The 25,544-nt window shown below is 39.9% G+C and overlaps 1 protein-coding gene across 1 annotated transcript; it reads left to right on the top strand.

The window, feature by feature from the left end:
• The first annotated feature begins 294 nt into the window (after nucleotides 1-294).
• Nucleotides 295-13,053, top strand: cxcl12b (chemokine (C-X-C motif) ligand 12b (stromal cell-derived factor 1)). Its single transcript, XM_079159971.1, has 4 exons — nucleotides 295-419; nucleotides 3,354-3,471; nucleotides 8,181-8,264; nucleotides 9,930-13,053. Exons 1-4 carry the CDS (start codon nucleotides 353-355, stop codon nucleotides 9,967-9,969), a joined length of 309 nt encoding a protein of 102 aa, XP_079016097.1. The 5' UTR covers nucleotides 295-352; the 3' UTR covers nucleotides 9,970-13,053.
• The last annotated feature ends 12,491 nt before the right edge of the window (nucleotides 13,054-25,544 follow it).

Here is a 25,544-nt window from a genome sequence, read left to right as displayed (position 1 = left end):
GGTAAAGAAAGGAGAGAAATCAGTAAAAAGAGAGAGAAAGGGAGGGAGAGAGAGAAACTTCCCTTACACTTTCTCCTTGATTCCCAGCCAACACATTTACAATCGAGGAAGTCTCCAAACTGAACTCAGTGCTGCTCCCTCCTTCTCCTCCCCTCCTCTCCTCTCATGCTGGGTCCATGCCTCCTCCCTCCTGAGAAAATGGGACTCCCTCCTCCCTCTCTCTCTCTCTCTCCCTCTCTCTCTCTCCCATCTGAAGATTTAACACGGTACAGAGCAGAGCTGGCGGTCACAGTTGCGCCCTGGATTGTAGCAGAGAGAGAGCAGCCCTCCTGCAGCCTGTTAGCCCACCACCATGGATGTCAAGCTGCTGGCACTGATGGCTCTGATGGCCGTGGCCACACATGTACCAACCTCCAATGGTGAGTCCAGCAGAGGGACGGGAGACTGTGGGTCAGGTTTTTAATGGTGCAGAGAGATTGTTGGTTTGGTCATGTTTGAGGGTTTTCACTGATTCTTGGTTGAAGAAATGTTGCTTTATGAGATGTTTTAAAAATGGGGATTCCTGGACATTGAGGCTTTTAGCATTTTGACTATTTCAGTCTTGGCTGTGTGGGAAGTAACATTTCTGGAATCAGTCAGAAAATCAGGTGAATGTCTTAAATCTAAATGAAGATTCACTTTGGCTTCTTGTTTTAACTTCTTGTTCATTCAAAGCTTGGCTTCCGACATCGTCGGCACGTATCTGTCGTCTGAATTCGGATGGTTTGATGGTTGATGAGTTTCATTCGTTGCAGAAAAAGATACGTTTCAGACATATTCCTTGTTGCACTTATGGCTGTTTAACTCCAGCACTCTGTGAACCTGCTTTGATTTAGTTTTGTAACATCTCATCAACAAATAGTAACCAAAAAGAAGACTTTTATTCCTAAATGATCCACCAATCATTTATCCGTATTGAATAAATAATTACTGAATATATGAAACAATTATATGATTAATTGATAACAATTAGAATTAGAATTAAAATTACAGCAAGAAAAGTAATCAGCAACTAGTTTGATAATAGAGTTTTAAGCAATTTTTTTAAAGAAAAGTGCAAAGAAGTCACAGGGTTTGCCTTTTCAAAAATGTTTTTTGGGTTGTTTTATTAATTTGGTTGTTGTTCTCTGCAACAGCAAATTGAATATCTTTGGATTTTAGACTTGAAACTTGAAGATGTCAACTTGGGCTCTGGGAAATTCTGAATTGTTTCTGCCAAAATGATTAATCGAGAAAACAATGAGAATAATTTGTTATTTAATTAGTTAGTTAATTGCACCCTTGATTATTAGTATCTAAGTAAAATTACATAATTTTGACTGTAATTAGTAATCTACATTATTATTGCAAGGTTTCGAAAAAAATAAGAAATCCTTTTTATTCTAATTTGATTATCTGAGCAATAAATCTGGTCGCAAATTTTCCAGTGATTATAGTATTCAGTATTTTGGACTAAAATCCTTCATGTACCACAGGAGGAGAGCAGTTTCCACTGTGACCCCACATTAATCTCCCACATGTTAGCCTTAGTAGGAGACAACCAGTGTGTTGAGTCGTCTGGCCTGCATTATGCTAAGCTTGTTGTTTCAGCCCCAGTAAGACCCCCCAATTGCATATTAAAGAGTTAGGTCTAAATGTGTGTATTTGTCTTTTCCCTTTGCTTTCTTTTAATTAGTTTCTAATTAGGGATAAACAATGCGGCGGTGATAGCAGTGGATGCTCGCTTCTGGGCCCGGTGCTGCGTGCTGCATAATGATCCCTTAGTTTGCATGAGAAAAGACCCTGAAAGGGTGTGAATCATTAGGCTGATATTACTGAGGATTTAGCCATTTGTGGCAGGACATTTGGTGTTACATTACAAACATGCATATCAATGGAAATATGTTTAACCCCAGAACAAAGGTCTGTTAGCTACACATGATTCACTTGATTTAACATATTTGATTGTATCGCGGCAGGAATTTACTGATAAAAAACGAGTTTTTGTACACACACTGTACCCTCAATGAAGCATTTTTCCTTCATTAATACATGGAATAAAACACTCTACAAGATCAAAGCTTTTAGGATAGATTCATATAATGTCAAGTTGTATGGCAGAGTTGTTTCTCTTCACCTTTTAACTTTTCATTTTTACAACCATCATCCTTCAAAAAGGCGAATTAAGTTCAAAACTACAATCAGTTTGTAGTCGGAGTTATTCGTGTGCATCTGTGGTCCTCTGGGCCCCCACAAGCCTCCATGGAGGCCCAATGGTGATTTGTAATCATTTTAAGAATGTACTTGAGGTGATTTCCTCAGAGGCTTTTGATGCCGTCTGAGCCGCAGAGTGCTCTTTCATAAAAGGGGCAAATATTGGAAATTGAATGAGGAGGACCCTTCTCCATCAGAGTGGCTGCGCTGAATGCTCTCTGAGTGAAAAGCTGAAATTCTGCATGTGTGTGTGAGTGTGTGACTAGTCAGAAAGGGCTAATCTCTTTTTAATGAACACGTTGTTCAGAGAAATAGCAGGTAAACTCATACCCTCCCATGCTTTATAAAGGCATGTAACAGTAGATAACACACGCTTTTCATTTGTCCGCTGAGGAAAGTGATGCATTTAGTCCTAAGTGAAATGAAGTAGAAGCTACTGTTGTTGTAATTTTTGAGTTGATGTCAATATTTAAATCCTCACATGAACTAAATAACTCACATTAACAATAATGACCCCATCTCTGTTTCAAGAACAATTACATGTTTAAATTGTTAATAGAGAAAAAACATAAAACAGTCACTTTATCTACTTCTGAACCGCTGAATTGTCAATTATTGAGTTGATATATTGAGTTGATTCTTTGTGAAATGCCACAATGAGGAAAAATACATTTGCATTTAAAAAACCTAAAATGTTTAATCACATCACAACTTAAAAATAATCAGAACAGGTTTTCTTCCTAAAGTTAACATTGTCATCTATAAAGAAGTCAAAGTTCTGCTACACTTACTGAAGTATTACAGTTTTTACATTAAAAAAGAATACGTTTAATGCAGCGTGTGTGTGTGTGTGTGTGTGTGTGTGTGCGTGTGTGTGTTACTCACATTGTGGGGACACACCTTTCTTATGGGGACAAAATGCATGTCAACATAACATATCAATACATTTTAGGGTGAAGACTTGGTTTAATGTTAGGTTGTGTTAACGAAGCTTAAAACAAAGTGAATCATTTAACTTAACTTTATAAAAAACAGTATAAAAAATGTCCTGTCATGTAGTTTATTATTTTTTGTTTTACCGCTAATGCTAATTTCTGACATTCCTTTTTGTGTTTTTGCAGCAAAGCCCATCAGTCTGGTGGAGCGGTGCTGGTGTCGTTCCACCCTCAACACGGTTCCTCAGCGGTCCATCAAAGAGCTCAAGTTCCTCCACACACCCAACTGCCCCTTCCAAGTCATGTAAGTGAACGATTGTGAAATTATTGTGGTGATTAACTTAAAGAAATGTATTTCCTAATGTGAACGATTGCTAATCATATTAAGGATTCTGTCACTCAAGTTAATTCTTTTAGATGTTGGTGTATTCAGTTGCATTTGAATAGCTGTGTTGGTCAGAGTCAGTGCAGCTTTCAGACCATGGACGCTCTCCAACTATAGTCCAACTCTTTGACAAATAACTTGTAGGGTCTTTGGGGTCTTTGTTTTACTGGAAGTCTATGAGTTAGTATTAAATAGTTGGCTTTTTTACGACAGCCTGTTTTGTGTCTGATCCTCGCTGGGTGATTTGATATCTTTGCTGTGCCTGTGAGTGAGTGTGATCTCCGACCCCGAACGTCTTCATGCTGATATGCAGGGAAACGGTTCATTTAACAACAGTAGGGTGCAGAGAATCTTAAGTGGGGACGTACCAAATGATGAAACAAAATAAGAGTATAAGGAATAATAAAAGCGTATATGTAAACTCTACATATTTACATGTTTGCTACAGAAATCCATCAGACATAAACATATAATTAAATTGGATTCGTTCATTAATAATAAGAGAATTAATAAATTAATGCTGTAATTATCCAAATGAAAAAAACATCCAACAAGAATCTGACTTTTTCTTTTTTAAATGATAATGGAGAGACACGACTCTCACGCATATGCACACATACATTCACTTCAAAATGCATTGAAATTTGTCCGCTTATTTGGTATGTTAAAACAAATGTACAGTACATAAATATAAGTAAAAACAGTGTCAATATAGTGAGAGTGTGAGTTTATGGTGTTAATTTTCTTCTTTTCTTTTCCTAATGAGAGGTCTGAGTTTAAAACAACATGGTCCTCTCAGAAAGAGGAAAGCTGTAATGGCTTGAGCTCAAGGGGGACATTTATGTTTTGCTAAGGAAGCAATAATTAAGGGTCAGAGTGATTATCTTTGTATTTCAGCTGACCTCTTGTATCCCTTATCCACTTTTTTTTTTATTTCCCTGCCCAGCAACATGGAGTATAATGTCGCCAGTCTGAAACACATTAACTAAAAGGCCTCATTTATTTGTTCGCTATAGAAAACTGGGCGGCAGAAGCCTCACAGCCAAAAGGCAGAGAGGGGCTTCTTCCAGAACGGGGGGGGGGGCTAATGACTGTTAGAAGGGGTGAGCGAATGGCAAAAGGTCAAAGAGGACACACAGCGCTCCAGCCGGGACACAAACTCCCTTTAAACTTCCTCCAGAAAACTGCCAGAGGAGTCAAGAAGTCATTCAGACGAGGAGCTTGCAGAGTTGCTCTGATATCTCTATTGAGGCAGATGAAAGAAAGCCAGTAACACTATACCCGCTGTCGTCCCCCCCTTACCCCTCCGCCCTGTGTCCCACCGTGCGCCCTCATCCTACCCCCGCTTCACCCCATCCACCCGTCCCAGCATGCTGTTGGTATTAACTTGCTGTGAAGTAATTACTACCTGCTGCTTGTGGAACTCAAATTCCAGCCAAGTCAATTAGGGTTTAGGCTCTCAGTTGGTCATCCAGACAAGCAGACAGATAAACAGGATGAAGGGAGAAACATCAAAACAGCAGAGAGCTCCTGAGCAGATGAGCCGGCCACTCCGAACAAAATAAAAGAGGGAAAAGAGGGGACATCCCTGGAGGAGAAGCAAACACAGATCCTGTTACTGTGCTGTTAGTTTTAAGGAATTTGGGGCTGATGCTCCTGAACTGCTCTTTTAAGTTTAGGGGCCATTTGCTCATTTGCTCGCGTGTGTGCATCTAAATGGGCTGAAGAATAGGGGAGGTGGGGTATTGAACGGTAGCAAGGGACTGAGGAGGAGAGTGTGGGGGTTTAAATTGAATCAGAGTGCAGTGATGAGAGAGCAGCGAGGAGGCACCGAGGAATGTGTTTAATTTGCAGAGCCGTGTGACGGAGAGGTGGAGGGAGGAGAAGGAGGAACAGTGAAGCGAGACACCTCCTGAGTTGTTAACTCTCATACACGACCTTTTGCCACCGAGGTGTGAAATCCACATGTTTGGAGGGGGGGCGAGACCCCACTGCCCGTCCTCTCCTTCGCCCCAACAGATCTGACACTCTCCCAGCAGCGTCTGATAACAGAACAAATCCTCTCCTAAATATTTGGCTCAGCTCTCCATCAACAGGTCATCACTCGCTTGAACGCACAAGTGTTCTCATTTTGAAATCGCTGCAGCTCCTGCTTCAGTCTTAAGCAGCAAGTTTGATCCTGAAGAGAAAATATCTGAGTGTAAAAGTCTAATTTTCGTAGGAGAATTTATATTTTCACTGTTTAAAAGAAGGAAAAGGGAGATCATACCGTTTCTCAAAATGTGGTTTTTTTCATACTCATGAAATATGCTGTCAATATGCAATGGCTCATTTGAAAGGTTATTTTAAAAGTTCATGACAAATTCAACATTATTTTTATCTTAATTATTTATTTCAAACTGTGATGGAGAAGTTAAAAAAACATTATTATTTATTTGAGTGTTATTCAAATTCTCTGAAGTAGATCTATAGGCAGCAGTTACGGATGAACGACACAAAATATGCCACAAACCATAATTGAACACTAACGTAGTATACAATAATATATGCATATAATATATACAATAATGAATAACATGTCTAACACAAGATGTCATCCTATAAGCAACCTAACTAGCACCATAAAAACAACCCAGTAGTGATAGAGACAACTACCAGCCTTTCGGATGGTTTACCATCAAACCAATTGAGTAGAAAAGTCTTTCACACTCATTAAATGCTATTTTAACTTTTAATTAAAAAGATGTGTACCAAATAATTGTGGCAGTTCTTTCAATGTAAGTTGTGTCCCCTAATTCAGGAGCCCAGATCACGGGTGTCTTTTAAACCAGCCTGACCAAAAACGCTCTCCCCTAAAAACTCTAAATCAAAATACGGTTTTCGGCGTTTTGTATGCAGTGGAGAGACAGCTTTACAAGTGTGATTGGCGATGAGAGCCTCCCCTCCAGCTGTCCCTGAGTGGAAACAGAAAGCTGTGATCTTTCACTGTCGGCCGGAGGGTGACAGCTTGTTAGGTGCAGTAATCCTCCGCTTTTCAGCTCGGATGTGTTGTAGGATGTGCCGAGGCTTTTAGAGCTTAGCTGAGGTGTTTCTGAGCTCAGCCTTCATAAACTATATCAGATATTATCCTGACATATTGTGCTCATTTCACTATCAAAGTTTGATTTATTCAGCAGGAATCCGACCCTAAATAGAGCAGATATTTAAATTTTACGTCACGATATGTACAGTAAAGGAATCTGGATTCTTTTTTTGTTAAAAAAAAAGAATGCAGGTTATCTTTGAATTTAGAAGCACCAGTGTGATTGTTTGACTCGTGATATTAAGGTGACAGCTTGTTAGAAGTAATAATCCTCTGGTTTAAACTGGGATGTGTTGCAAGATTATTGTGGGGTTTTTTAGAGATAAAGTTGAGCTTTTATTGAAGTGGGCCTTCATGAAAAATTAAATACATTATTATGATTCATTAGCCATAAAAAAACTTAAGTTAAAGACACATCTTTTAACTTAAACAATGCCACCTTCTAACATACAGTATTAGCATCACCTTTATATTGCTTTGGGGAATTCTAAATGTTACTCATTTCATTTTAAAAGACAATACTCCATATTGAACATTTCTTCCCACCATTATCCAAATTATAGGCTCCACGGCTTTTTAGCTAATTTTCCCTCTTTGCAAGAATCCATTCTTCTGCATTAATTTCAGCACTTTATGCATCGACTTGCTGAGAGTGGAAATGTCAGGCAAAGATGTTATGTGAGGTGAAAGGCAATTAAGGTATTAAAAACCTTTAAAGCCTGATCGATGTCAAAATTCTTACTCCATCTCAGAGTTGTAACTCTATCAAATCTGAATACACAGACACACACGTTTAGATTCACTGTGAGGACATCCTCATGATGTTCATGTCTATAATAAATTAACATCCATAAATCCGTTTATTAATCATGGAAAAAAGACACTGTGGGGCTCAATTTGTAGCCCACAGCTGACTCCAAAGCATTGTGGGAGTGGCAGTTTTCAGTCATCTTTTTTATCTGAGGGGGGATACAGTGTCAGATAAAAAAAATAAAAAACTGCTTTGGAAAATGTTCTACAATCATCAAGTTTAAAGTAATATAATAATGAACTTTATTTACATCTCTGACTCAAAGCTACTGAGCTAAACATGTGGTCCTTAAAATGCCTTTACATGAGAAATAAATGGAGCCAAGCTAAGGAGCTAAAGTTCTCTTAGAATCTGTGTTAATTAAACTTCTAAACTTTGTCCTTGAGGTTGCTGTGAGGTCTCGTTACACACTGGTTGACCACGCAGCTAATAAAATAGATAGATTCTATCTTCTGTCCAGCATCACCGGATGTTCGGCTACGAAGGAAGCCCCGCAGTGAAAATACTCTCCAGTAGTCTTTGACCCTGATTTATTTCATGCGAGTTTGGATTAGGCTGACATTCTTTGCTTTCTCTGTATCTCTGCTCCCCTGATTCACATGAACAACGTGTAAGTGAAGACATTTAGCAGAAATACTCTGCTAAATGTGGATTAGTAAAGGATTAGATGCGACATTTAGCAGAAATACTCTGCTAAATGTGGCGTCTAATCCTATACATTTTTTTCTCCAACAGTGCCAAGCTGAAGAGCAACAGGGAGGTTTGCATCAACCCGGAGACCAAGTGGCTGCAGCAGTACTTAAAGAACGCCATTAACAAGTAAGAAACAACCCCTCACTCACTCTGTGCAGACACAAGCATCGCTGACAGAGACAGAAACGAGATACAGCTCTCTTCTCTGCTGGAGTTTAGAGCCAACAAAGAAGAAATAAACCACTGTTACAAATGGTCATCTCTCAGTTTCCCGCCGACATATTCTCTCTCTGAAATCGCTGACGTGGTTGATGTAAGCAGCTGAGTTATTATCTGTGAAATAATTAGCATGAAGAAAGAGTAGTGATGAATCTGCCACCGGTTTGTCTGCTTCCTTTTTTCTCATAAGCATGTTTCTGTGATTTTAGAAAGCTGCAGAGTAATCAAATGTTCATCAATTTTACCCCCTCAGCTCGCTCACAGTTAACGCACCACATCATGTATTTATTGTGTTTTTAACATGGCTTTTTTAAAGAGGCATTTTCCGTATAATTATCATCACTAATTGCACATCAGCATCAGAGTTGTGGGTAAAAACTAGTCATAGTAAAAAAAAAAACTGCAGCAGCTCATTCAATTTTTAATGAGCTCAGCAGTTAAAATGTGTGCATTCCTCATAAAAAAAAAATGCTCCCAACATGTCTGGTGGTGATTATCACCAGGCTGCATGTCTGCTCCTTAAAACACCATAAACACTTAAAGCACAATGTGAAAACAAACAATAAAGTAATTTCTGAGGATCTATATTTACCGTGTTAGTATCGAACACACAGAAGTGCTAAATCAAGTCATATCCCAGCTTATTGGCACAGCACACATTGTATGTAGAGATCCGTTATCCATCGAAACTGTTGATTAAAAAAGTGTTGAGTCAGAGGAGAAGTAGCCTCGTTTCAAGGCTTAAGGCATTTTGAGCTCATTCAATGAGGTTCTACCTGCAGCAAACATGTGTCAATGAACAAAACGTCACTGAAAGAATTAAGCTTTGGAACGCAGTGAAGTGTGTGTGTGTGTGTGTGTGTGTGTGTGTGTGTGTGTGTGTGTGTGTGTGTGTGTGTGTGTGTGTGTGTGTGTGTGTGTGTGTGTGTGTGTGTGTGTGTGTGTGTGGAAATCTTCACTGAGAAGCAAATCGTATCTTGACATTTTCATATTCACCGTTTTTATAGACAGACCTTCTTGATAGTATGGCTTGTCTTTGTCAGCATCACCTTCTTTCATGCTCCATTACGGTTACATATAAATTTGTTCACCTGTCAAAACCGCCAACACACTGAGGCCCCCGACATGCTCTGATACGAACAGATGTGCATGAGCAACCCTGTCTCCTAGAAATGACATTTATACGCTACACCTTTTTTTTTCACAATTACGGAATCGTTATTGCTGCCTGGATTATGTACCCCGGCAGCATTTCTCTAGTGTAGCTAGCGCTACATTTATGTACTGCATGTAAGTCTCAGCGAGGAGGTTTGGGAGTCATTTTAAAGGGAAATATTAGGAACGTTTGGGTTTATTGGGTTAATTTACAACTGACATTTGTAGGGTTTTAATGGTTATGCAGGACATCATGTTTAATCATTAGATTAGATGTAATTCCACAACAACATTTTCAGTGAATCTACAGGTTTTGCAGTACTGATTCCCTCATCTGGTCCAGCAAAAGAATAGAAACAATGAAGTTATTGTCTTTTCAGGCTAACATACAAGTTATCCATCTGTGTCTCTCTCCAGGGTGAAGAAATCTAGAAGACGCAATAACAAGAAAAACTAAACACAAGGGAAGACATGTACGTCGTCAGGCATGGCATTCCGGAGTCGAACCTGTATACCTACCTGTCACTGCTATGGATGTATGTAAACACGCCGTATGTACCCGTCCACCTCTCTGGACCACTTGCAGAACCAGCACTTCACCGCCAAACCGCGCCGTCTGAAGCACCACCAACGATCCCTCTGGACACCCACGCAGTCACCTCCAACTCTCCATGTTAGCACCAAGTGCAATTATGCCTTGAAATGGCGGGACGCATGCTAATGCCAGATATATGTGTGTGAGTGCTGAGCACGACCGAGAACGTGTGTGTGTGTGTTTGAATGTGCAACATATAAACTAACTCTAAATGTGCGTCTGTATATAGTATTTTCTCTCTTAACACAGCCAGAGAGAAACAATTTAAGCTTTCTCTCTCACACAGGGCTTTGTGGGTAATGCTACCTTCACGTCACGGGAAAAAAAAATATTCACATCGGTCTCCGAGAAGGAATTCCGATCGGGATTTTGTTGGTTGCCCGACAGTATATGTTGATTATTAAAGACGTGTTTCATTTACAAACACCGATCCACCCAAATTGAATTCACAGTAATATCTCAACATGTACCGTTTTTAAAGAGTGACTACTGTTTCAACATGTTTCTACTTTTTAATGTAGATCTTACTTTCCTAAGAAAAACTAAAAGCCTACCCCGGATGGAGGTGTTAAATGAAAAGTTTCCACTGATAACAAGTGAAAGTGGCATTACTCCCTGACTGAGGGGTCATGGGGCAGTAACAGAGGCTGTCCAGTGGGGTTACGCCTTCACAAGCAGTGACCGATCAGGGCAGGCCGTGTTACAACAGTATCTTGAATTATCTTCACGCTTGCTCCGGCATCAGGAACAAAACAGACGGAAGCTCAAACACACTGCAAAGAAACGAGCACTGATCTCGAGGTGCTATATATTCAGTATGAGGGGTCAGAGCCATTGACATAATTATATTTCACTGTTTATTATATGCAAGATTCAGAATGTGATATTGTGACCTCTGTGTCTTATATGAAACACAATTATGTTTTTTTTACCAGTCACACACTATTTGAAGCGCTGTTGTTAGAGTTTGATATGGAAACTGAAGAAAGCTGATTTTATGTGAAGGCCATAGTGTACTGATAAATACTACAAGGAAATGAAACACTTATCAATGCATCATTTTTGTTCTTGAACATATCAGTAAACAAAGACCAAATATTTGAAGAGTAAAACATGTAACATGAAGAAACCTGTGAAAGCATGACTCTCGACTTCATTTATTGTTAGAAGAAGTAGAGTAGAAGATTGTCATTATTTCAACTCATCAAACGGACTAATTGTAAATGTTTATCACGACAACAGAGCAATTCAAATGCAGTATTTTCATACCAGCACCTGTCCTCGGCAGGAATGAAAAGCTAAATAACTGTCACATGAAACAGATGAATGATAAATATCACGATGGTCATGTTCACTGTGGCAAAAAGAAAGTTTTTGATTAGTCTTTTTATATATATTTGAGCCACTTTATTATCAGATGTGTCAATTGTTTTATTTTTGTATTGTGTATAATCCTACTAAATGCTTTTTAATGCAATGTACAGTAGGCAGTAGCTACTAAATGAAGGCTAGCCCATAAAATGTAAGAAACAGTATTAAGCTTCATTTTTAAGATGTCATGCAATACACATGTAATGGTTTGTTACTCCACAGTATTCAACACTGAAATACTTTTTTAAATCATTTTTTTTAACAACGTTTATAAAGAAAAATCAGCCAATCAAATCAAATATCGTCCTCCTTGTTTGTTGTTGTTTCTCCGCATTGTTTCCTTATCAACCAATCTGAGATGTAACAACGGTGAACTGAACACAATCTGTTCAGGTCAACACACAGTGATTGTAAACAAAAGCCGCTGTCATTGTGTTACATGCGGCAGGAAACCATTCGGCCCACCAGTCGCCCCCATTGAACACTCGATTATTTTTTTTAGCGTTTTACTGCGGTTGATGTATGATGTGTCAATAGAGCCACTGAGCCAAAATATAACACAACGTTTGAGTTGAGATCCCAGCGACCAACATGTGCTTTCAATCTGGACACTCCCAGCACCCCACGGGCTTTCTTTTCACTTTCACTCAACTGCTGCCACGCCGCAACATTTCTTTCCCCTGAATTGTAATGTAAGTCCTGTTCGTGGTCATTTCTAAGGTCTACGTTTTGTTTTGTTTTACACAGTCTGTTTGCTGAGTGCCTGATCACAGGTGATACTCATATCAATTTGCTGCTAATGGTGCAATAACCTCTAAGTGTCAGTCTTTTCCCATTAAACTAATAGACGTTAATGGACACTAATTTTATATGATTATACTCATTTGTTTAAACACATTGCTGAATAAGTTAAAACGTTCCAGTTTCCAAACTCACTGATATGCAATGATAAAAGTCTAATTTTATTCATTGTGTAAATTCATGACAAAACCGCCATCTATTCCCCAAAATACTTTAAAGAGTTACATCTAGAAGAAGATTATGTTGTTATTTCTTTAAACTTAAACATGATAATTATCCCAATAAAAGGAACAAATCTATTACATTATATGTGGAAAAACATACCACACTGTTTCATTACTGATTCACGTTAATGAGATGCATTATGTAAGAACAGGGAATTAGTTTTATTCATTTAATTATGTTTATTGTCACTCTCATTGAACTGTCACTGCAGAGAACATTTAACGTGACTAATTAGTGTCAGACAATTACACAGACTCTTTTATCATTGTGCAAATAGAGCATTTACAGAAAGTTTTTATGTTTATTATTTCGACCAAATACAAATTCAGGTTCGCATTGATCGTATATTAATAAATCACTCAGAATGTGTGCATGTCTTCTACTTTGGACCCCGAGACAATGTGAAATGTATATCTTTTGAGGCAGCTTCTGACACATATTCTTCATATACGTGGGATGTACTGCGCACTGTATTGTCACTCTTTATAAACCAAGAGGCTGTATTTTCACTGTGATACTCAAACCCCTTTTTAAATAAAGTATTATGAAATAAAGTCATTCTGTCTGTATTTCATCTGTCAAAAGCTGTGGGTTTTTTGTATAGTTAATTGATTTCAAGCAACATTTAGTTGTTCATTAGGGGGCAGATTGGGTGTTGGGCTTGTTAAGTTGTTATAGATGTCCTGTTCGCAAACAAATATCTACGAACACATCCAGCAGACACGGAGCAACATGAGCATCCCTGTGGCGTTGAGTTTCCGCCCACCGTATTCCAGTATTCACTTTCCTTTTAGATTCAACTTGTTATTCCGACACCGGAGTAAGATGATGTTAGACTTTCTTCACCGGGGACCGGTTTATTTTGGCTTTCAATCTCAGTCAATTTTAGTTATACAGCCAAATATCACAAATTTCACTTCGGATAATATCTCCCTAGAAAACCGTTAAAGGGAAAACATTTCAGACACTTCAGGAAGAGCAGCACTGTCCCATGACAGACAGACATGCAATACATGTCATGTGTACAGAGTGAACACCATAATAGAATTACAGTGTAGACAATCCAAATGACCAAAAAAAATATACATATAATGTCAACATATATAAAGAAAATGAATTCTGCATGTCAAGCATCTTCCTGGTGACACCAAACAGCTAGAGCCTGAGCCACACGACCTCCTCTCTGCGTTCTGTTTGACTGTAAGCTGCTTGGTAAGAACCACGCAGTCTATGTGGTTACCCTGTCTCCTAGAAGTTACATTTATATGCTATTAATCTGCAACAGCAAAGAGAAACATAACAATGTCTAAATTATTTGTTCTTTTTATCAAAATAAAGACCAAACATTTTTTCTGGCAAGTTAATTGACTGTCCTCCCGAGAAGAACGACAGCATCAGTCGTTTCAGCAAGAAGCCCCAGTCTCAAACTCCTGTTGTTGATTCTTCGTGGTTTCAGCACTATGAGCGAGCCATTTCACATTACAGGGAGTCATTTGGTTTAATGGTAATACCTCAAATTTCACTTGATGCAGCTTTGAAGTGGAAAATACCAAGGAGAAGAAATGTCTTTCTTTCAGTGACTGTCATATGGAGTAAAGTTCTCATTTTGATGGTAATAAAAAGTGGCTGAACCCCACCTTAGACAGGTGGGCTAAGTTGTGCTACAGACCGTGCAACCTCTCTTTCCACGGAGAGAAATAAATCACAGGAGACCAGACTTCCTGCTGTGGGTTCACCAATATAATCCAGCTCAAACAGAGAGGCTTCACATGGCCAAAACCTCACGCAAACAGTCTTGGTTGCGAAGGAACAACCACTGTGAGGCCTGTTGAATAATTCAACAGGACTATCACTTGACATTTTCCACCTTAGAACTGAAACCTGCTCCGCAAATCTTTTTCCAGACTGGAGCAAAGAGGAAAGGCACATGTAATGGCCATTAACATCCCTGTATGATATTCTAACACCTGAGGTTTCAGAAGTACTCATTTGTGCTGGTTCATTACTCGCCCACAGCACCAGGGAGCCCATGTAGCGTTGTAAAGCTGTCAGCTCTAATAAAGTAGAACTATGTAGAGCGGATTAATTTCACGGTACAGCTCTTACCTCTGACCTGCGTGTGGATATATACAAGGAACACGAGACATGGTTTTGGACGTGGACCAAGCAGTTCAGAGGGCAGGAGTTGCATGTTCGGCCCTTTTGGGCACATTCAGAAACGATCATGGGATTTCCAAACTGTGCTTACTCAGCTGAGACCCGACCATGATGGAGGTGGCCGACATATGTACAGAATGTTTATCGTACGTATTTTTACTGACACGTTGCTCTGATCCAGGGCAGCAGAGCAATTTAGAGGTTTTTACAATGAGAGCGAGGCCTCAGGTCAGTGTGTGAAATATTCTTAATAAAACTAAATAAAATAAAACAAGCCATTTGTGACCAATAAAATAAGTCCAGTGGGCTAGTTAGAGTCCGAATCAGTACGTACGCTGTCCAATGGAGAACAATAAAAGCACAGATTGATGAAGACGCGTATCAACAGATGAAGCAGCAGAGAAAATGTTGACACAAATGGTACAGGGCCTCACACAGAGTTCAAGGAGACAGCCAAGCATATATGAAGTGTGTGTGTAAGTGTACTGCCGCTACACAAATATTATACTACACAGTATAATAGGTCAAACTGTGTGTGCTTTCAGTCAGCACATAAAGGACAAAAGGTGAAGCAGGAACTCTTTGGCTGATCAGTAACACGATGCATCATCTTCATTCATTCGTCTTTCATTAAAATCAAATTGATGGTGTTGAACTTATGGACAGTCAAAGCCTGAGTGTTTGACTTTTAAGCAAAGCACTTCCATAAGGTTCATCGTTGTACTTTAGAGTCATCAGAAAACAATGTCATGATGATGACTTTTACATGTGCTGCCATCCTGAATGTTGTGATGCTAGCATTATGCCCGAGCATGCCAAAGGCCTTAGACTTTCCCACCTGACTCTCTCATTTACCTGCTCAACTGTTTCTATTTCCATTTTCCATTTCCATCATCAGGCCTGCAGTATCATTTCCACTGATTCCCTGACAGATTGATAATTTTGTTATGATGCTCATAGCCTTTGCATCCAGCCACCCACTGGTGTCTCCTAAAAATGTAATCCCCATCCAACTAAACTGCATTTTCAATTACGTTTTAAGGGAAACATTTTCTCAGTTTGAAGTACATGGCTGTGAATTGAAAAAAAGATCTTGGTTTGGCTTAAAATGAGTAAAAACGGCATCCAGGAGAAAATACGCTTCTGTCCAAACATAATTAACAATGCATTTCTGTGGTCTGGCAATGTAAATTTCAGGAGACTAAGCTAAGCCAAGTGTACCTGTTCCTTGTTAACTGTTCCTGTATTGTGACCTGTTGTCTGTTCCTGCTCCACCTTTTTGCATCTGACTTCTTTGTTTTCCATTACAGATCCACATTCAGGGAACAACAACATTTGTAACTGAGTGACTTCAAACTTAACACTCGACTGTTTTCAATTGTTCGAGACCTACTGTGCACCTGCACTGAACGTATACAGTCAACTAAACACCCAAAATACAGGACAAAGTAGTAAAATAGTGACCACATGAAAAAAACACTGCTTCGCTCAGCACACAGCAGCCTTCAACTTAAATCAGCTGAGACAGAGAACATAACCAGGTTGGACAACAAATATCCCGGCTGATTTGGTCTTGGAGGTTGTGGGTAATCCGGTGTGATTTGAGGCTCTCGACCATACATCTTTGAACAACTTAATACCAGCCAGCTGAATGGAAGTTAATAGGAAACACGTTGGCTGAACATGTGGCAAAACCACACAGGGAAGTGTGTTTGTGTGTTTGTGTGTGTGTGTCTACACTTGTTGAGCTATCTTTGTGAGGACCGATTGATTTTTAGACCTTCAGAGTGAGGACATTTATAGAAAGTGGGGACAGATCTTCAAAGGCCTGTTTGAAGGTTCGGACTTGGTTTTAATGTTCATGTTAAAATTACATTTTATTTTTAGGTTAAGGGTTGGAGTCAAGAATTTAGTTGTGATGGTCATGTTTAGGGTAAGGGGCTGTAGAATGCTTTATGTCAATGAGTGTCCTCATAAAGATAGGAGTACAAGGTTGTGTGATATGTAATTTCTTTGGTTTCCTGAAAAAAGTCACAGAATGAAAAGAAAGCAAAGGGAAGGAGATGCTAACATGATGTTTCCTGCTCAGGATATGTGAACATGGACCCGAGGCTGAAAGATCAAGTGAACACACACACACACACACACACACACACACATACACACCGCTAAAGAAAGACCCAAAGCATATAGGAATGTGTGGTCAACTATTCAGTATAGATGCTGAATGTATGCTTTAAAGCACAAATGTACCATTACAAGTATATAAAGTTGTCAAGATGCAAATTCTTGTGTGATGTGCACATTAAAATTGCCAGCCAACAAATCCACATGGATAAACTAAAAACTGCAAGAAGAAAAAGCCTATAGGACATTTTGACTAGTAAAAATGTTGAGCTATCAATGGTCTTTATTAACCTTTATGAGCCTCTGGTTGAAGCTGTTAGGCTATAAACAGGTCTGTGGCAATGCTTTTGTTAGTCTAATTGTACTTTCGCTAAACCTATCCCCAAAACAGGACCATCACAGCTTAGCAACAGTAACTAGACATGGCAGATCACATCGATCTGTGATCCATACGTATCCCTCCTCACGGTTCGGCACGCATGTGAACCAGGGATTAACTACACAGTTTAAAGTTTCATTGACGATCGTCATCCACCAATATTTGGTAGAATATGCGATCAGTACATCGGCATTTATGCTTTTATAGTCGCCGGTCTCTGATAATGTTGCATCGTAAACAACCAATCTGTGTTGAAATTGACCGGAGGAGAGCTGGTAACCGTGGCAGCACCTCTAATGACTAATGAACGAAGGTTACGTTCACTCACATTATGATGCGTTCAGGCTCTGTTCAGTGAAAATGAGTATTGGGCAAAGGTAGATTATAACGTTATCATGATGTGTTCACATGTAATCTCGTAAAATGTAGTACTTAATAAATACTGTTGTTTGAAGGAGATGTTTTCACAGCAATACAAATAGATATTAGAAATAAATTATGACCTGTGTACACTAGCTCTAAGCAGCTTATAATACATCATTACAACTACTGATGACAAGATTTGTTTTAATCCATACAAATAGAATCGTTTCTTTCCTTATCATTTAAATTGTGTGTTTTTATAGGGAAAAGGACATTGTAAATTACATTAACAAAGTAAAAGAATAACATTTCAAATTTGTAATGGTTTACACTGACTTCAAAGTGGTTGAAATGATTTTTGGTGGCAAAAAGAAAAAGTAGTCTGGAGTCTGGTAGACCAGCTGGTATAATCAAACAACAAAGGTATCTGTATCTGCCAATACAGATCATCAATGATCGACAATTAGTATTGGCGGCAAAAAACATGACCAGGGATCTCTAAAAGTTATATTTGCTTTTCACTTTTATGAAGTAAAAACACACTGTGAAAGGCTTAAAGTTGGAAGAAGAAAACAGGAACAAATTCAAGACTAGACAACTCCCAACGCATACTCTGCTTAAATATCTATTTTACTTTAAATTGATTCATAATCTTTTAATTAGCAAATAATAAAATGTGTTTGCATCCAGAGGAGTCGCTCCCTGCTAGCTCTTAGAAAAAATGCAAGTTCAAGGCACTTTAGCATTGGCTTCACTTTTCCGACCTAGAGGATGCCGCCTGGTTGAAACGCTGTGCATGGGACTGTAGTAAGAGCAATACTGTGCATTCAAAGAGTTTCATGTCTTTCTGTAGCCTTTCCAAAACCAAAATTACAAAAGCAAAAGTATAAGGACTAGATTAAACTATGTTTATCTTCTTAATCGTAAACTGCAATCATTAGCATGCCCGGCTAACTAGCATTCTTACTTATTGCAACAATTACTTCCAAAGCCAAGGAGCACATCTTTAGATTGTTTTATGTGATAACAGGTTATGTTAGGACTGAAACATCCAGTGTGTGAGAACCAGATATACAGCTGTGGATGCACCGGGTGTTCACACAAGTCAGTGAGGCTGTTATTACACACGGAAGTATATGAAGCCATGAAAGACTCACCCACTTAACCTCACCCAGGAGTTGACCGCTCTGTGATTCCTGAAGCAACATGTGTTTTGGTCCCCCATATCTCTGACTGTGAGGTGACCCCTCCACATAAATGCAAGCCCAGGTTATACCCCCCCCCCCCCCCCCACACACACACACAGACATTCAGCTCCAGGCCTAAACATGCACACCATCAACAATCGGCTTCAACAAACACAGGCTCAAAAAGACGAACGAGGTCTGAGCAACAGTGATCAGTCTTTTTAAATGAAAGAGGAGAGTCAAAGGCAATGCCGTTGTCGAGGGAGAGAAATAAGGATGAACGAGTTTGTATTTCCAGCCGTCATAGAAACCACATATCCCACAAGACACTTGTTCTCTATCAAACCGACAGCTGTTAGCCTAAACAGCTCTGGCGGGGGAAGGGTGGAATGTGTTCCGATCCATCATGGCCGAGCGTTCAATGTGGCCCTAGCCCCACAGCGGAGAAAGGGTTCATGGGTAACGCTATTGGAAACAGGTTGATCACTGTTTCCATACAAATGCATCCCTTATGTCTGACCGAGAGATGAGACAGAGCAAAACATGCAAAAGAGGCAGAGAAAAGGAGATGAATATCATCATTTATCAGCAATGAATCCCAATTGTTCCACAGCAGAGGAAAGAATGCAGTACATCTTTGTTTATTCGCATTTTCTTTAAAAAAAAAAGGGTGTGTGGGGGGGGATCATCATTCACGGCTCATTTTGGAAGACGTCACGAACAAAAGGCTCGCAATGATCCCCATTTAATGAGTAATTCCACTGTGATGCAGGACCAAGCGGACTGTGTCCTTGTTTAACAGACAAGCATCATTAACTTGGTGGACAGTTGACTTCACAGCTATTTCCTTTTGCAAGGAAGGCAAACCCTGCAGGCACCTACTTCTGAACCACTCGGACTACCCTGTAAAAGGTGACGCACAGTTTCAGGTGCAACTAAAATCGTTTTGATAGTTCCACATGAGAAAATAATCAGAATATGCAATGTTTTAATAAAGTTGCTAATATAGTACCTTTTGCTATGCTTCATGTAGTTGACGTTATTGAAGATTTTACATACAATGAGGTTCATACATTATTATAAGTAACAAAACCTAACAGTATACAAAATATGTATATTAAGCTGTACCTCGACCAACAGCAAAATAGGAACTTTTGATACTTGTGATACTTTTACTTACTTGTTAAATGCAGGACTTGTAATTCAGATTTGCTGTATTGCAGTATTGCTACTTTTACTTAAAAAAATTACCTCAATACTTTCCAGTGTAATTACAATATTACTTTTTTTTCAATGTTGCTTCAATAATTGCCTTTAATGAAATTGTTCCTCATTTTAATTTGTAAAATAATGTACATACTAACCTTATTATCATGATCTGACTTTGTCTGCATTTTAAATATATGTTTTCACAATAAATTTGAACTTTTAACCTGTTCTAGGGATTAATGCCTGTCTGAGTATGTGACTGAAGTTTGAATATTAGAATAAACCTATTATGACGTGACATTTTTTTACAGCGTAACTCCACGCAAGACCATTGAAGAGCCGGCCCTTTGAAATCAGCATTTCTCTGAAGTCTGATGAGCCACGGAAAGCAGAGTTCAGGCATATCGGCCAACATTTCTCTGAAGTAGGGCTGCAACTAACGATTATTTTAAGAATCGATTAATCTGTCGATTATTTGTTCGATTAATCGATGAATCGGATAAAAAAACAAAAAAGCATTAATTTCCAACCCTTTATTCAAAAACAGAACTCACAGTGCAAAGAATCTTCAGAAAGTGCACAAAGGTTGCTCGAACATCCCTGAGCTGTTAAAGTAATAATTCAAAAAAAAATGGACTAATATCAGGAGTGGGGTTCAGCGGGTTACCCACGCCTCTCGGTGAAGGGTAGACACACGCTGATCCACTCAGTGTGGCGCGCTTGCAGCCCCGAATATCTTGCGGCATCACAGACCTGTTATTACTCAATCTCGTGCGGCTGAACGCCACTCGTCCCTCTAAGAAGCTGGACGCTGACTGCACGGGGCCACGTAACTAGTTAACATGCCGGAGTCTCGTTCGTTATCGGAATTAACCAGACAAATCGCTCCACCGACTAAGAACGGCCATGCACCACCACCCACAGAATCCAGAAAGAGCATCAATCTGTCAATCCTTTCCGTGTCCGGGCCGGGTGAGGTTTCCCGTGTTGAGTCAAATTAAGCCGCAGGCTCCACTCCTGGTGGGGCCCTTCCGTCAATTCCTTTAAGTTTCAGCTTTGCCACCATACACCCCCCGGAACCCAAAGACTTTGGTTTCCCGGACGCTGCCCGGCGGGTCATGGGAATAACGCCGCCGGATCGCTAGTTGGCATCGTTTATGGTCGGAACTACGACGGTATCTGATCGTCTTCGAACCTCCGACTTTCGTTCTTGATTAATGAAAACATTCTTGGCAAATGCTTTCGCTTTCGTCCGTCTTGCGCCGGTCCAAGAATTTCACCTCTAGCGGCACAATACGAATGCCCCCGGCCGTCCCTCTTAATCATGGCCCCAGTTCAGAGAAAAACCCACAAAATAGAACCGGAGTCCTATTCCATTATTCCTAACTGCGGTATTCAGGCGACCGGGCCTGCTTTGAACACTCTCATTTTTTCAAAGCAAACGCTTCGGACCCCGCGGGACACTCAGTTAAGAGCATCGAGGGGGCGCCGAGAGGCAAACATCTCCGCGACTTATTGAGTGGCGTAATAATCGCGCGACACAACGAATCGATAATGAAATTCGTTGCCAACTATTTTAATAATCGATTTTTATCGATTTTATCGATTCGTTGTTGCAGCCCTACTCTGAAGCACATCATAATTCGCTCCCCAGGTCTGAGACAACATCCATTACGGCCACTGCTTTCTCTCAACTTCCTCATTGTTTACCATTATTCTCAGTGTATTATTGATTTTACTGTCTACTGTGTCATCTGTTGAATCCTTTTCACACATCTGTAACACTTTCTGGTGACGGAGGAGACGGTGTGAAGTTTCTCCACAGTGCTTGAGGAAGCCCTTCATCACAGAGGTGCTGTGGGAGAACAAATGTAACAATGTCCATGGTACCGAAGCATTTAACCTATTCAGCCAGATGGAAAAATATAAAGTACTTTTTTAGTATTTACAAAAAGGTTTTACACCATGTTCAAAACAAGTAAAACATCTTACTTGTTTGAAGAAAATGAATATTGTACAAACCTAAATACAACATTAATTGTATTCTGCTGAATTACCCTCAGGTTACTGTTTAGAAATGTTAAACTTAAAGCTTTTAGTGGTTTTATCTCAGGTTATATCTGGTTTACAGCCAAGGTAAATTAATGATAAGGTTGCCAAATGTGTCAGTTCCTGTAATGCCGGCAATTTCAGCAAGGTAACGACAAGTCCTGTTCCTCCTACGCCAGCAGTTCCACCGGCTTTGGTCCAAAATAGAACACAAACAAGCTCCCAACATGTTTTTTTCTCAGTGTGGTTATTGGAGTAAGACATCAGATTATATTGGACTGGACTGGCTGACCCTCGAGAGGTTACGTTTTTCTCATACCCTGTCTGGAGTCAAGATCGTGAACTTTACTTTACTTGGGAAAAGGGCAAAGTGAAATCCTCATATGTGTTTCATATGTTTCTGTCTCATATGGCCTCATTTTGTAGGTGTGATGTAAAATACAGTGCGTGGACACAAACACCAAAGGCAGTGACCAAATGTAAACACGTGTAACCAAACTCCCATTGGAAATAAACTGCAGTCAACTGACAACCCGGTACAACAGTTATTTAATCATGTAAAATCAAAGCGCAACACATTCAGCATCAAGGCTTACTTTTACGTCAAGACTTTGTCATTTTTGTCAGAAATTCTCATGGTTCAGACAAGAGGAAGAGCCACCTATCTTGGCCACTTATATATACGTGAACCCTAATAATGCAAATGTGAATGCACAACCATGTCTCCTCTAGTGTTAATGCTCTGCTCTGAGTTACAATCCAAGCAGAGTAGCGGTAGCATCAAGTTCAGAGATGCAGGCTTGTTAACTGTGAGGTCGCCTGCTCATATCCGCAGACTGAAAATGTGGGTGGGAAACACACTGACTCGTCTACATTCCCTCATTAACGATATTCTTAACCCCCATATATTACAGCAGAGCTGGTCAAAGGCCAATGTGTGTGTTAAGGGCAGCTTCCAGGTGTGCATGTGCTGAAGGAAATGATGGTGAAGGCATCACAAGAAGATGTGCTTGGATGAATAAGTTTAAAAAGGTCTTAACAAAATAACTAGCAATTGTAGTACTACAGGGAAAACCATACACTCCATTAATATTGCATAACAGGGTACATTTTAGAGATTGAATTTGGGTTTACTCCCCAGTCCAGTCAATAACTGGAGCCTAGAATATACAGTATATTACCCATATGTGGGTAGGTGGATTGAACATGCAGCAAGTGTGACAAGTCAATTAACATCCCTCCAAACATATTAATGTTAAGTCTGTTTTCTTTATAAATCTATATGTTTTTCTAAACTCACCATGGCAGACACTGAAATGCATTTGTACTGAGATGCGTTCAGTTACTGTTGTACGTACTGAAGTACCTTTTAACAGCGACGCTTTCAAGTACTGGTGTACATACACCCTTTGTGCTTGTGAACGATGATGCAATCGCTTAGAAAAAACTAAAATAAAGTGAAAAAAACGTGACTACAAACCTCTGACCTGAGCTCTACGGAGTTATTCAAATCAGCAAGGTGATGTGTGATCATTTGTTATAGATAGCAGACATGTAGATATCGATCATGCGGCAATCTGCAGATCTGAAAAGTGAAGCCAATGCCGAGAGAAATGTGATTGAATAAAAGTCTATGAGACAATGACCCTACTTCTCACTTGATTTATTCCCTCAGTAAACATTGTAAACATGAGTTTATGGTCTCAATCTCTAGTTTCAAGTCTTCTTCAATACAGCATGATGTTCATTTAGTAAATGATGGGCCCATATAGAGTAGGGTATGCTTCAGGGCGGGGCTACCTTGTGATTGACAGGTCTCCACAGCGTTGTCTGGTCTGGGAGTTGTCCTTGTTTTCCTCTTACAACTTTAACCCTGTCACGATGTGTTTTTGCAGTTCATGAAAGTTAATGGTAACCTTTTTGGTCTCTTAGAAATGTCTTGTACTTTGCTCCACCATCTCATGTCACTTCTGGTTTCAATAAATCAAACTCCAGGCTTCAGAATAGCAGTCCACACACCAACAGGGGACTCCGCCGTGATTACGTCCGGTTCTTATAGACCGTCTATGATGTCATAGGCCTGTTAGCAGTAGCGGTTGCACTAGCGTCGCCTCATCAGCAGATGGGAAAGTCAGACAGTGCTGCTATCTGATCTTCATTTCACTTCATGCAAAAGATGTTCATACACAGCCGTACAATGGTCTCTCGAGCGACAGGGTCCATCCATAGCGGGCTGAAACTCTGTGTAAATATTCTTTGGCAACAATGTTGTCTTTCGGCTTTGCAGCAACAATGCAGAGGCACCTCCTTACATGGCATTCAAGAAACGCTAGCTATAAATAAAAATGGTGCTTTTTCGCTCTCCATCAATCATGAGAACATTTCTACCAACTAATGGCTTGACAGCTTTATATTTTAGACATTAAACTGACAAAATGTGAAATACATCGACGGCTGGCCCCGTTGGTCAAACTTGATTGATAACACGGAAATCCTTCTTTTCATTTGTTGCCACAAGGACCCATAGACTCTCTCATACAGTATATGTAAGCAAACATATACACACACACTCAATTTTGGGGTGCAAGGTTTATCAATTTGCAGTTAGTAGACAAATAACCCAAGGTGCTCGCTATGGGTGGGAAAGTACAATAAAACGCTGCAGCGGAAAACAGCTGAGCCGTGACTACCTCCTGTGGAGAGACAGGTCACATGATTTGACAGCCAGAGAGGGATGCCACGTAGGTCAAAGGTTGTGGAACTACCTTGGGTGGCATAGTTTAGCTTTCCCCACAAAATCATCCCTCAGGGAGCCATGTAGCCTTATAATAGATGTGAACCGTTCGGGACAAACGCATGCTGATCTCTCAGTGCCCCGCTGCGACTTCAAATCTACACAGTATTCCCCTGTTAAACATCAGGACACACTGGGAAAGAGGTGCTGAGAGACGTTAATGAAGAATGTATATATTTAGAGTGGACGGAGAGACGGCGGCCAAGCGGGGCTTTTAGGAACGTGTAGTCATGGGAGACATTCAGCGCATGTCCATAAAAACTAAATTTGTATGTCAAAACGTTTTCAACTAATGGGACCACTCTGTCGTCCTCTTCCTTCTCCTCCTCTTTTGATTTATTGGTAATTGATGACAAACTAAATTGTTCATCAGTTCTGGTAAGGTTGAGGTGGTTGGAAATTCTCGTTGTTGACTCTGACTCACTGACGTAACTTTCAGTTATTGTTCAGACAACCATCATAGTGCCCTGACTGTCATACTTGGATGGAAAGAACACTTTTGAATTGCTTGGGTATTGATACAATTTGTCACAGGACTGCTGTCGGCAATCTGCTGAGAAACACTTTGATCGATGAACAAAGAAGAAATCCTTGCCATTTTCGGTTTGTAAAAAAAATCCTATTTAAGTGACTAGTCATTGGTCCATGTTCTCTAGAACGACACAGGTTTTCTGATCACAGGACGACATTGTTGTTTAAAAGATAATACGATCTTTCTGATCGTATGGTTATGATTGGATTAGGATTAGGCACAAAAGCGACTTAGTTAGGTTAC

This window comes from Pholis gunnellus, assembly GCF_910591455.1.
Source record: "Pholis gunnellus genome assembly, chromosome: 5".
Taxonomy (NCBI): Eukaryota; Metazoa; Chordata; class Actinopteri; order Perciformes; family Pholidae; genus Pholis; species Pholis gunnellus.
Note: the sequence above shows the minus strand (reverse complement) of the source record. Positions and strands in the feature narration are given on the sequence as shown.